The sequence below is a fragment of the Trichoplusia ni genome, chromosome 5 (assembly GCF_003590095.1).
Source record: "Trichoplusia ni isolate ovarian cell line Hi5 chromosome 5, tn1, whole genome shotgun sequence".
In the NCBI taxonomy this organism is placed as follows: Eukaryota; Metazoa; Arthropoda; class Insecta; order Lepidoptera; family Noctuidae; genus Trichoplusia; species Trichoplusia ni.
This window is the reverse complement of record NC_039482.1, coordinates 11,367,324-11,380,151: the sequence shown is the minus strand read 5'-3', so window position 1 is coordinate 11,380,151 and position 12,828 is coordinate 11,367,324. Positions and strand designations below refer to the sequence as shown.

At 35.0% G+C, this 12,828-nt stretch overlaps 2 protein-coding genes across 3 annotated transcripts; both read left to right on the top strand.

The window, feature by feature from the left end:
- Positions 1-1,515: 1,515 nt before the first annotated feature.
- LOC113494490 (leucine-rich repeat-containing protein 57) lies at positions 1,516-9,367 on the top strand. Of its 2 annotated transcripts, none has more exons than XM_026872859.1 (4): positions 1,516-1,851; positions 7,433-7,576; positions 7,718-7,885; positions 8,131-9,367. In XM_026872859.1, exons 1-4 carry the CDS (start codon positions 1,689-1,691, stop codon positions 8,295-8,297), a joined length of 642 nt encoding a protein of 213 aa, XP_026728660.1. In that variant the 5' UTR covers positions 1,516-1,688; the 3' UTR covers positions 8,298-9,367. The 2 variants fall into 2 exon arrangements, with proteins under 2 accessions (XP_026728660.1, XP_026728661.1); XM_026872860.1 differs by lacking the exon at positions 1,516-1,851 and adding an exon at positions 3,489-7,085.
- Positions 9,368-9,930: 563 nt separating this feature from the next.
- On the top strand, positions 9,931-12,657 carry LOC113493965. The gene is made up of 5 exons (XM_026872027.1): positions 9,931-10,111; positions 11,073-11,161; positions 11,693-11,698; positions 11,826-11,913; positions 12,490-12,657. The coding sequence occupies exons 1-5, from the start codon at positions 10,025-10,027 to the stop codon at positions 12,562-12,564; spliced, it is 345 nt and encodes a 114-aa protein (XP_026727828.1). The 5' UTR covers positions 9,931-10,024; the 3' UTR covers positions 12,565-12,657.
- Positions 12,658-12,828: the final 171 nt, after the last annotated feature.

Sequence of the window (12,828 nt, the reverse complement as noted above, 5' to 3'; positions counted from 1 at the left end):
GCTGTTTTTCAGAATCTCGAACTGTAACTCCTCAAAATATCTATGAACAGTTAAACAATCCAAAAAGATTTGGTCTATCTAAAATTTCTACCTAGCCGAGTACTACTTTATATGATCTAAAAATATGGGTAACCTTCATATAGCTTTAAAAACAGAAAGAAAACTAATAATAACGGCATTGACCTGTACAATAAATATGAATTTCACAAAACAAAGGAACATCGGTAGCGCACATTTTTCAGCAGTTGTTGCACCGGCCTGAAATAAAAACGTTCACACCTAATTTGTTCTATTTTTGCTTTTATAATTCAAATCCTACAGATGAAGTGTTTTGCTACAAGTGTAGCAAATAGCTACGTATACGGTAGATACTTTTGTCAATTAATTAATTTTCCTTTAATATCATGAGACAATCTTTAATTGTAAAAGAAAACACATAAACTGCAGCCATCGAGTGTTTCAAAGTTCCTTGTTTATTTTCCAAAAATAAATAGTTTAGTGCAAATATTAATCGGGCCACAGAAGTCGGGAATATAGTTTTTGGCTCTCGTTCAAGGTTACCGCTGGCGAAAATCTACGACTCTCTTTGGCCGAAACATCAAGGCAGTGCGTTGAACGGACGACATATAGACGTCAAGTTTTTAATTGACGCAATTATCTGCACGTAAATAATACATAACTATGTATCTACAATGCGATTGTCATTCTTTCCTAATACATTTCCTAGGCTGGGTCCTTGAACTTACATCGAGAAGTCGAAAACTTCTCAAATAGATTGATCGTTTAGACAATTTTCTAAACAAAAATTATTTGAGTAATTAGTCCTTGAACGATGCGTTACGAATTCCGGAAAGATTTTGACACTCTCTTATGGATCTCTTTGATCACGATCGATCGCATGGCAAAGCAAATGAAGGTCGTTAAAAAACTAAATGAATTGAATAGTGGAAACATCTTTGACAGTAAAAGATTGTTACAAGTTAACTAATTGCATAATTTCAGGAAATATAATGCACAACTTGTTATGACTCAAAAATTAAACAGTTTTAAATCATCGTAACCAAGTTTCGCATCGAACGCGTCCGCAATAAATTGCAACATGTACCACATTGATGGCATGTTGTGAATTAGGCTGGAAAATCATGTTCGGCCGTCAGCCCAGCCTTTCACATTGAGCTCAACGACATGCATTCAAACGCCGATTATTCCCACAAACAATGCAATCTGATAACGGGCCCGCAGAGATTACAATGCTCTTATTGAAGACGTGACAATGCGCTCCACTGAAACCGAGATCGCAGGATTGTTTACCAAAGCAGAAATCATCGATTCCTTTGTGGCAGGACCCGTGACGGGGCTCCATCTCCCATTATATTTCCGTGCGCTTCCGCCAGCGGCCAACTTGCGTCAACTGCGCAGCAGACGGTGCGAGCGAGACGAGAGTTTGTTATTGTTGCGCTCTCCCTCCCGCACCACGCTTCTTTGTTTTGGCAACGATATAAAGGCTGGCGCGAAACGCGGCGCTCGAATTTTACCAGAGTGCTACCGTGGACCTAGGCGCATCGCGTTTTGCTGCGGTGGTAGATGATACGTGACTCTTTCAGATTGTGAAAGACTTTCATAGTCGTGACTCAGCAGTGACCTGAACCAAGGGATTGTGCAGTGACTGTTAATTATCAAGTGCAGTGATGAGGCCCCCTACGGAATACGATGGCGGTGCAAGAGTGCCCAGTGAGGCGGAGGAAGGTGACCCTCGGGTGCGGCCCATGATGATCTGCGCGCGACTCGCGGGGCGCGCCATCATCCGCGTGGTGGGACGCTGCGAGGATGCACAGGAAAACAGTCAATTAGGTGCGTACTTACTCAACTTAACACTCAGCATAAATTAATTATCCAGTCTAAATAACAAACATTAATATTTATCAAGTCATAGGAAAATACAAATTAAACAAAACAGCGCTGCATAAACAATTCTTGTTTACCTTTTAAAAAAAAAAACAAAAATCTGAGTTCGTTAATCCGATAGTAGATATTCTACAAACCTAAATATAAGGCTCAATAGGCTTTGAATAATTATTTATCTCTCATTTATCCTTTCACCATCCTGACATAGCGCGTAAAACATTTATAGATACGTTATCGTTCAATAAAACAACAATAGAAAAGAGCAAAATATAGATTGTTATAGATTTAGAACTAGATCAACAAATATCGTGACCACAATCATTGTGAAATTAATTACTTACAACATAAGAATTGTGGCCTCTATATAAGTAGGTAAATGTTTACTAACAGCGTTAAAAGACGTGAGAATTTGTCAATGAATTTTTGACTATGGCCATGACGTATAATTCCGTTGGGCCAGTGACCTAGTAGATGCACATATTAATATTAAATAACGCTTCGTAATAAACGGATTACCGAATGAATAATAAATATAATATTTGGAAAAAGAAATGTGTTTAATATAACGCAATTAAGGTAGCTAACAACGTAAATAATAAACAATATTCTTTTGTTTTTATCTTTATCGATATTGCGCGTATAATACGTTTCGAAGATGATTTTGTAATTGATTAAACAAGTACGTTGAGCTTACTGAATACAAGATTTAAAGATGCATCATAATTTAAAAAAAAAGCCATCTGTGCTATCTTTAAAAGATACTGTTTACAAGCATCAAAAAAGATATCTTCATCCCCGTCAAAGACGGTAAAACTGCGGCAGATAATTCTTTGTGCAAAAAAATGCTTTAAGCACCAAATCATTTTCAAAACCTTGAAATCTGTTGAATAAAACCAAAAAGCATGTTCCCCATGCTCTACAGTATTAAAAACACAGTGCTACCTACTGTAAAACAAGGAACTCTTTGTCTTTCATCTCTCACTCTCAAGGTCTAATGTGTATGATAAACAACACACTACCACAAACAATCAATCATACACCAGCCAAATATAATCTATTAAATTCCTAATAGGCATTTTTTTTTCTTTCCATAACTTTATTAAATAGAAAACACCTGTTCGACTTCAGGCCTTAGTCTCGCGTACAAGGCCAAATGAGTTTAAAAGTGCATTACAAATCACAGTAAAGTTCAATGAAATGCTATTGCGTTTACGGATACGACGTTTTGAATTATCAAGTGACTAATAGAATCAGCTGATTACTTTATCAATCTTAAATAGCATTATTAGCAATTATTGATTTTATTTGTCGTGATTATGTTGCATTTCTTTGCTATTCGCTCTCTCATTACAAAAAATTTATTACAAGCCTTAGTAAAGACTGAACCTATTTCTATAATAAATAGTGGTAAGTACTAAGGGTCAGGTCAGGTAAAAAAACATTGTCTTTTTAAAAATGACTACCGCATTGTTCACGGGGGTATCGCAAACATTCAAGTCACATACACAAAGACAGCCAGATTCAAGACAAGCATTCGTAGATTACACAAATGCTTGTCCTCCGCGAGGGTCGAACCCGAGACGCGTCGCGCTCTGTGGGTTTGGCGAGGTGATCTCAATCTTTCGGGTATCCGTGCAGCTTCTTTGATATTCTTTATTTTCCTAAAATCACGGATAAAAAGTCGAATATTAAGAACATTTTTAAAAGAAATCTATAGAATAGCGGTTAAAGTAGCGGGTTTGATTATTTTCATTAACAGCTACAAAGCATCTAAATTGTAACATCAACAAATCAATATTCTTATTCATGCCTAGTGTTTACTAACAACTAGGCGTCCAACACATTAGCATTAACTTAACATAACATAAGTATGTAGTTGTAACAATTTACTAAATTAAAAAAAATATAGTAACAGTCAGTCGTAAGAATAACCAAAATAGACCTTAACCGGGAGTAAATAAAGACGCTATTTATATACGTGTCACAAGTGATTTACGTGCTTTATTAACTAGGTAAGCACCTGTAGATACACGCATAAAATAACGTGTTTATAGCTATTGCAACATTAACACGGCTATGATACATTGATGACGAATTGAGAGAAATATTACTTCACTATACCCATAACACACATTACAGAATATACGGATTTCCAATTCAAAGATGCTTAATAACATCAAAACGATATTACGAGCCAGTATTTCATAAGCTAGTATTAATTATGACGTACAAAATTACAAATAAGTGTCTGTGCTAATATATTATTCATATACTTAGTTTTGGAATGAACGAAAACTTTTTTTTAAGTAAGACTAATTCTGAAACAATTTCCGTTCTAAAAAATGTCAGCGGGCAATTAATTCAATAGTACAGTGGCATGGCTAGTGAATCTTATGTTGTCAAAAGTAAACGATCTTTTAGCATTTTATCTAAAAACTCCGAAAACGAGACGCAATTCAAATGGAAAACATTAAGCTTGTTTACGTTATAGTACCTGGCTTTACAAAATAAAATTACACATATAAATAGCACTTAGAATCTTTTGTCAGATATTGATAATCTAGATGCAAATTATTACAGACTAACTTAAGACGTGTAGGTGTCAGTGATTCGTGCTAGAAATAAACAATATCTTCAGATTCCACAGCATAGTACCTAGGTATAAGGTAGATATGTACAACGTAATATTGATATGACAATGTAAGTACAATAGATGTGCGTAATTAAAACTTTTTCCTACAAATCTCAGTATTGTAACATAACACTACCGCAACTTTTTGCCACAGGTGTTACGTTCGTTTAATTCTTAGCTCAAGTCAGGGACATCTTCATGGAGATGGAGCCTCAACACGGCACGAAACGCCATTAACGATCTATTCAAAATACAACAATCAAATATCAACCTTAACACGTAACATTAGCGCTGATAATCGCAAGCTCTATCTCGAATGAATAATTACGCGAAATACGCCCGTTTACGCAACCCCGCTTGGTAGCTCAAATGAGTGTTCTGTTGCATTCGCCTTTCGTAAACGAAGATATCGTGTAAAAATTGTGAAACTAAGCGAGGCCGGCTCGACCTGGAATAATAACTGGCCTTTGTAACGCGGATTAATTTCATGTGGATTTATTTAATTCATTAATACACAATCACTATTTGTGTAAACAACGACTTTGAAAAGTAGCGCTGTCTGCCAGTTCTGATAGCGCGTATCACTTTCTTATTATCTTATTGATAACAGTTCTCTTGTTACTCATGTACCTACCTATATATATATAATTATCTGTTTCTAATTAAATTAAAGGATCTACGTGTCTCCTCAAGACTGAATGTTATATGTTATCCTTTAGATATCTTAAAATAAACCGCCTCGTTAATTTTGCCGTGTCACTGTCGTCTTTGTATTCCATAAATCATGTAGGTATGTTATTTGTGTGGTGAGTTTATTATGGTATTCAACCATAATAAACTCACCACCGACAAATGCAACCGTAGGTAAATACTGTAATTCGGTGACAAATAATCCTATTTTTTAGCGCCTGGTAGTAATCATTATTACGGAATGGGTTACAGCGAAACTTCGTTTTACTTACCAGGATACGTTGTTGAATAGAATATTCAACTGTCATAAAGGAACAAAACATCGCAAAAAAATCTTATCTACTTATTTTGGAAAAGTAAAATCTTTTGAACCATGCATCCACCTTTAAAATGTACAATTTTCTATTTCTGCTGCATGCGAACGCCCTGATTAAGAACGCGGATTTATTTTTTTCATTTGCGTGTTTGTAATTACCTAATAGTTCTGCGTTATAATGTATTTAATGTTATTAAGCCGAAGACTTGAACTGCTTTTAAAAAATGATCATTACTATCTAAGTACTTAATCAATGTTATTAACTTTACAGTACTTTTAATAACCGCCTTTGCCTTGAATTTCTACCGTTCATTTAAAAAAATACATTGTGGTATGATAGGAATATTATAACATTTCTATAATTCCACATACATATCCATATCGGATCCCGGAACATTTCTAAGCTGAAGCACAAAGAATGCTAACGCGGAAGCTTAGCGCACATGTAACAATTCCGTGCCATAGTCGTCGGCGCCGCCATTCGAACGATCGATTTAGAACATCTCACATGCGCGTGCGTATGATTTACAAACTTGAACTCGCTTGCTGAACACATGTTGGCCTTACCCAACCAATTTATTCCATAAAGAGACACTCGCCGCTGGTAGAGAGGTCACTGCTCGTTAATACACTTCCTTGTAGGTAAACGATGCGTGATTCATTTAATGTTGATACCTTATTACAGTGTAATGTAATCTAGAAAAAAAGACGTAACGAGGAGTCTTTGTTGCTCTTTTTGCTGTTATGTTGTAACTCTAGACAATTTAATAAGACGATGCTTATAATATACCTATAGCAAAGAACTATAAGGTACTTCGCAATACTCCATTCAAAGTAGGGCCACATGAGATTCTCCAATATTATCAGTAGCTAGCAACAACCAAGAGTTTCCTAAATTCCTATAAATTACACAATAACCAAAACAGATTCAGTTAAGTGAAAGAAAATAATGAAATAACATAAATTCAACGGTTACTTTTAGGTCTCATATTAATAGAGCCGTGCCAAATTCCAAAATAATAAAAAAATAAATTATATGTTCATTTCGTTCGAAAATCATTTTACCCTTGCTGTCATCCAGAAATATGAGAATATGCAGCCATGATTGAAATTTGATACTGACTTTCAGCTGATTGTCAAATGTCAAGCTTTCTGTTCTGTCTACTGAAACGTCATTCTCGATGAAAGTTGTGAAAACAAGACTTATTTTTAATTAATTCGCTTAAATAATAAATAGTCTAAATCTAGAACAAAGTATTAACTTCACTTAACCTGAATATTTACGTTTCCTGACAGTGTAATCACAAATTAAACTGCAAATTATAAACGTTATAATTGGTTTGTTCGCGTTTACGGCCGAACTGGAATCTTATGGATTTAAAAATAACTCTAGGAACACGCAGCGGTACTCGTGTTCCCGTTCCTAGTTAGTTGCAGCCACCGGTGTTAGTTAATTGGGTCTACTCGTATATTTAACGATGGCTTTAGCCGTGACTCGAGTGGTTTTAAAATGCGAAGACGCACAGAAAACTCAAGTACTAGGTATGTTTAGAATGTCTAACAGTGTTTGAAACAGATAAAAGTTCTTATAATGATGTAATGGATTTCCGTTCTAAACACGGATTGATTGCCAGCTAACCTACTTAGCTGTTGTATTGAATCTTATTAGTATTGTGCAATGATCATTTTACTGATTAGTCTTGTATCTAGATCAGTTTTTAGACAAAGTTTTCTTTGTTCATACATTTATTTCAGTAGTTTTAAATTGATGTCTATAAATGCTTTTTTCTACTTTAAATTAAAAAGATTATCCTTCTTAGAAACAAACACAAATTACAATTCTAGTTTAGCATAACATTGGCTTATAGAGAATATTGTTTTATTTTCAGACCTATCGGAATGCCAGCTGATGCAAGTACCTGATGCTGTGTACCACTTGATGCGACACACAGAACTCAAGAGCTGTGATCTCAGCGGCAATGTTATTACTAAGATACCTCCTAAGTTTGCAGTCAAGTTTAGTTTAATTACAGGTACATACTTATAAATTACTGTAAATCTTTTAATAGTTTATTCTCTAACAAAACATTTTTTATAACAAAATTATGCCTTTAATATCTTTCATCAAGTGATTACAATCTGTTATATTGATGAGCATCACATCTTTTTTCCAGATTTAAACCTGTCCAACAACCAAATGGCGAAGCTCCCTGATGAGTTGTGCACACTAGCCTGCCTGGAGCGGCTGGACATATCACACAACTCCTTTGTGGCTCTGCCCCACATCACCTTCCAGTGCCCCAGCCTGCACACTCTGCTTGCACATCACAATCAGATCATTGGTACTTGATATTTTATAGTAACAGTCCTGTAAGGTAATCATTGACAAGCTTTTTGTATGTCCTTTGACAACCTGTGTTAAAAAGTAAATTTGTTGATTATTGCCTGACAAGAATACTAAAAGAATATTCAATATTCAATTACTAAAAGAATACTTCTTGTATTCTTTTAGTAATTCAGCTGTTGAATACTCAAGATTTTTACTTTTTTTTTATCAAAAACATTAATGATTTCTTCTCTTTTACAGAAATCGATGTGGACAGAATGGCAAGATCTCGCGCCCTCGAGTACGTTGACCTCAGTGACAACCCCATTCCTCCGCGCATGCACGACGAGCTCAAGCAACTGTCGCGGCCCTCAGTGTCCGTGTCCGAGAGACAGAAAGAAGACTGGGAGGAGGACCTCATACTATAAGTGTACTTAAGTGGACTCATGCATTCAGGGCCAGCGGTTCATATGACAAGGGAAGCTCTAGAGCCTGCGAATGACGTGGCTTAAGTGGCTGGATCAGAAATATCTTACATTTGAAGTGGTGCTCTAGCATATAACATAGGGTTTAGTGCAATATAAATGTCAAAGCAAAAAAACAACTGGTCCTAACTAAACTGTGATCTTCTCTGTGAAAAGAGGACAATATCAACATAATTTGATAGTGTATGCTATATATTTAGTTATAAATGACAATATTGTCGCGTTTTGAAAGAGATTTGTTAGAGATTAAATGTTTACAAGTATCGACGCGCTCAAATTCGGCGTACTTAATTAGCCTACATGTGATTTGGTTTGGAAAGTCCTAATTATATGGCTTTTTAATAAAATTGAAACAATCTAAAGAGTTTTGTATAGTGTAAAGTGTTATATATTTTTGATACATATGATGGTTGGATGGTATTATGTTGATATATCTCATTGTATTGAATACTAGTCCATCATTAGTTAAGCTTTTAAGTTCCGATAGGAATGAGATTATGTTGTAAGTAATTGATAAGTACACAAGAATTATTGTCTTTTGCAATATATACTGACTTGTACAGTTGTTATTTTCTATTAATGAAATCACTATAAAATTCGCTTTTAATTATAATTGACACTTTTTGTATTGTCTATAAGTATTGCAGAGGTTGTTGTAAATAAGAATACCTACGTCATCAGTTCTGAAGAAGTTATTTCGTTAAAGGGTAGATTAAATTTACCAAAAAAAGGGCGGTAAATTGAATTAAAAATGAAATGGTGAGAATGTAGCCAGTTATTTAGCGTTCATTAATCACACGCGTGTTATTGTTAAAAACATTGAAATGTAAAGAAAAACTTGATACTTTTGACGTTTACGAGCTCTTGAACTAATGGCGTATACTAAGGGCGTATAGGTAATAAAATACGAACACCCAAGGATTTTCAAAATAAATAATTAAGTTTTGTGAAGTGTTATGTAAAGGAACACAGTCATGGATTAACAATTAAACGCATTTACAAAATGCAAATTATACTGCCTTTCTAATCATTTCCTGGCTAATTTGTTACGATTTGTGCGCTCTAATGCCTTGGTTTCGTGTTAGTGGCGCGACACTCACGTCACTCATATCTTGGGTACGTAATGCATCGCACTTACTAGAGTGCCTGAAGTGTCCGCACACGGGCTTTGGAGGAAGTGCCGGATGTGCGTGGAATTCAATAATAAAGGAAAAACTAGCAAAGGGCTGCGTTAAAAAAAATAAGGACGTATCATTAGCACGGAAAGGAGAAAAAGATGTGTCTGTCATAGCCAAGTTGGTTTCGAAACCCACCTTTTTACACTTACTATTGGCCCTAGGAAAAGAAAATAATAAATGAAAGAAGATCAACCGCCTGTGCCAAAAACGACGAATAATTACTTGATAGCGCCTAATTTTCTAATTTACGCGGGGCGCACGTAGTGGCCAGAAATCAGCAGAGAATCAGAGCAGAAGGCACGCTTGTTCTCAAAATAAAAACTTTTTAGGAACGTGTATTAGGCTGTTAAGATTAAAAACATAATAATGTGTCAATTACGCCATGCTTCAATATGTAACAAATTATGTCGGTATCTCTCCGCATATTACATAATTCAAAAAACATCATATTATTTGATTTCTGAAATTAAAAAGAAATAGCATGAAAGTGCAATGGCAGGACATGGGAAAGACGATGATCCAAAATTGAAAGGCATTGCCCGCATTTTTAATAGTCAAACAAATCGAGGCAGAGCCAACGTAAGTATATATGATATATTCTGCCGTCTTACTTTTGCTTGAATCAACAATACTCGTGCCTGTGGGAATGAGAACCAATGAAAGACGTGACTGAATAAAATAATTTGTATATCTATCTATATATATAAAACTCAAAGGTGACTGACTGACATAGTGATGCAACAACGCACAGCCGAAACCACTGGACGGATCGGACTCAAATTTGGTATGCAGGTAGATGTTATGTTGTAGGCATCCGCTAAGAAAGGATTTTGATAAATTTCACCCCCAAGGGGTTAAAATTTCACCCCCAAGGTGTTAAAATAGGCGATGAAAGGTTGTATGAAACATTGTCAATTTTAAAGCGATCGGGCTGAGACTTTGCATGAATATAGCTACTATAACGTCAGCATTGCCTAAGAAATGATTTTGATAAATTCCAGCCCTAAAGGGAAAAATAGGGAATGAAAGTTTGTATTTGAAAAATTATGTTAGTGCTAGATATTATCTTCATTGAGAAAGGCTGTAGGATATATATCTATACCTATAATCACGCTATGATTAATAGGAGCAGAGCTGTAATGATACATCTTACAAATACGAAGCATATTGAATGAACTCTAAAAAACTAATTCGTTTTTAAAAATTATTTCTTATATCTTTTAACCACGCGGATGAAGTCGCGGGCAATAGCTAGTATTCTATAATATTGAATGTGAGAAGTGTGTGTTCACTGTCGTTGGATGTAGATCGGATACTGAACTGTAAATAAACAGTAAAGTTGTTCCTGTAAAGGTATTTAATTAAATGGATATGTTTAAGCTTACCTACTTAAGTGGACCTAGGTAGGTGCCTAGGTAGTAGGCCAAGTACCTACTAAGCTACTTCGTCCTTGACATTTTAATTTGTATTTTGTAAAAGAAAGCCTAGGTTTTCGTCCTCGCTCAACAAAAACCTGAATTAATCCCTACATTGTTTTCAGACATCTAAAGCGACGATGGGTCTTGTTGCTGGGCTATTTATATACTACAAGTTTTTCAGAAGTACAGGGAAACCAAATAAGAAGAAAATGTAAATAGGCAGCTAATACAATGGTATGATCACACACACGTTATCTATATTTAGTATTTCGAAAAGAATAGGCAGGCATTCATGGAGGAATTGGGATCTTTCTTTAAGTTAAGTCGCTCAATTTCGTCATATGCTGTATTGCATTCTGCAGGGCACAGGCACATACTGGGAAACAAAGTTCTATTAGCGAGATCGTGATTTGAAAGACAAGATAAAATCCTACTTCATGAGAAACCTGCTGAATACTTGGTTGGATAACCAGTCTAAAAATCATGATTTGCATATTGTGTGATAACAAAACGCAACCTGTCATCGTTAGCCGACAGTGCAATCGCATGTTCCTGAAATATTAGATTTTAGAGCATTTGTATGTGCTGTCACGCTTACTCTTACGACCATTCGCCTAAGCGAAACGTATAAATGTTACTGTCAATGCGATGTCATAAATACCTAAAACTTCAGCATTTGACACGATAGAGGACGTAAGGTGCGACTACTTTACGTTATTACATAAGGTCTAAAATAATATATTATCAGGTAATTTCCCAAATTTTGTATTATTTTGAATCTATGTATTAGATCTTATGAAGGTTTATTATTTTTTATAAGGGTAAGTGTATTTTAAAACTTATTTTAATTGCTAATTTTCTATATTTGTTTGTAGAATGGCCGGAGACGCTTCTGTCGATGAATCCCAGCTGAAGGGCTTGTCCAAATATTTCAACAGCCAGACAAACCGAGGCAGAGCTAACGTAAGTACATCTAAAGGCAATATAAATCATATAGAAAATAATTTACTTGCATTTTAGGTTATGTTACATTTCATGACGAACTGCGTCGCGAGATTCTTCTTGGCAGCTATCAGTATTTTCACTACTTGCATTAAAAAAGAAACTCAACCAGTAACTGCTTATAGCACTATTATCTCTCAAATTAAGTCTATTAAACTAGTTATGTTTGAAAACCTGAGATGTGTTATAATCCTGATAAATCTTTATTCTTGATTTTTTGACAAATAATTTTAGTCTAAATCAATGAGCCAATGATTACGTGTTAAAAACATTAATAGATTCTTATTAGAATATTCCTATTTATCTAGTATGCCTATAGGAGCCTCTTTTGCAATGATGTTTCGAAGTGCAGTCGCAATCTCCTTCACTGCCTACCATAGGCAAACCTCTATTTTTTTTAAAACGCTGTATGGTTTCCTTTGTCACTAGCAAATTAAGCATCAAATAAATCAGTATTCTGTAGATTTATCAACCTAGTCTTAATGGAATTATAGTAAACTATAATAAGATTTTTAAATATCATTTCCTCTATTCCAGACCGCCAAGGCAACATACGCAGTCATGGGTGCCCTGATCTTATACTTCACTCTGAAACCCAAGGCAAAGAAGTAATCCACAATTGTTTGCATATTATGATTTGTGATCATTTTAGTACATTTATTTTCATTAAGGGCAAGATGTAAGTTATATAGTAAAAAAATCATGTGAACACCAAACTGTCTTTATTATACCCCATATTTTAAATACCTTTTAAATAATTAAATAAGAGAGTGGTGAAATGGAACTATAAAACATTTGTATCTTTGCAAAATTTTTGATTCAATAACATTTGACATTGACACTTGTTAAGTTTTTGGTTTATAAATTTTTGGGTTT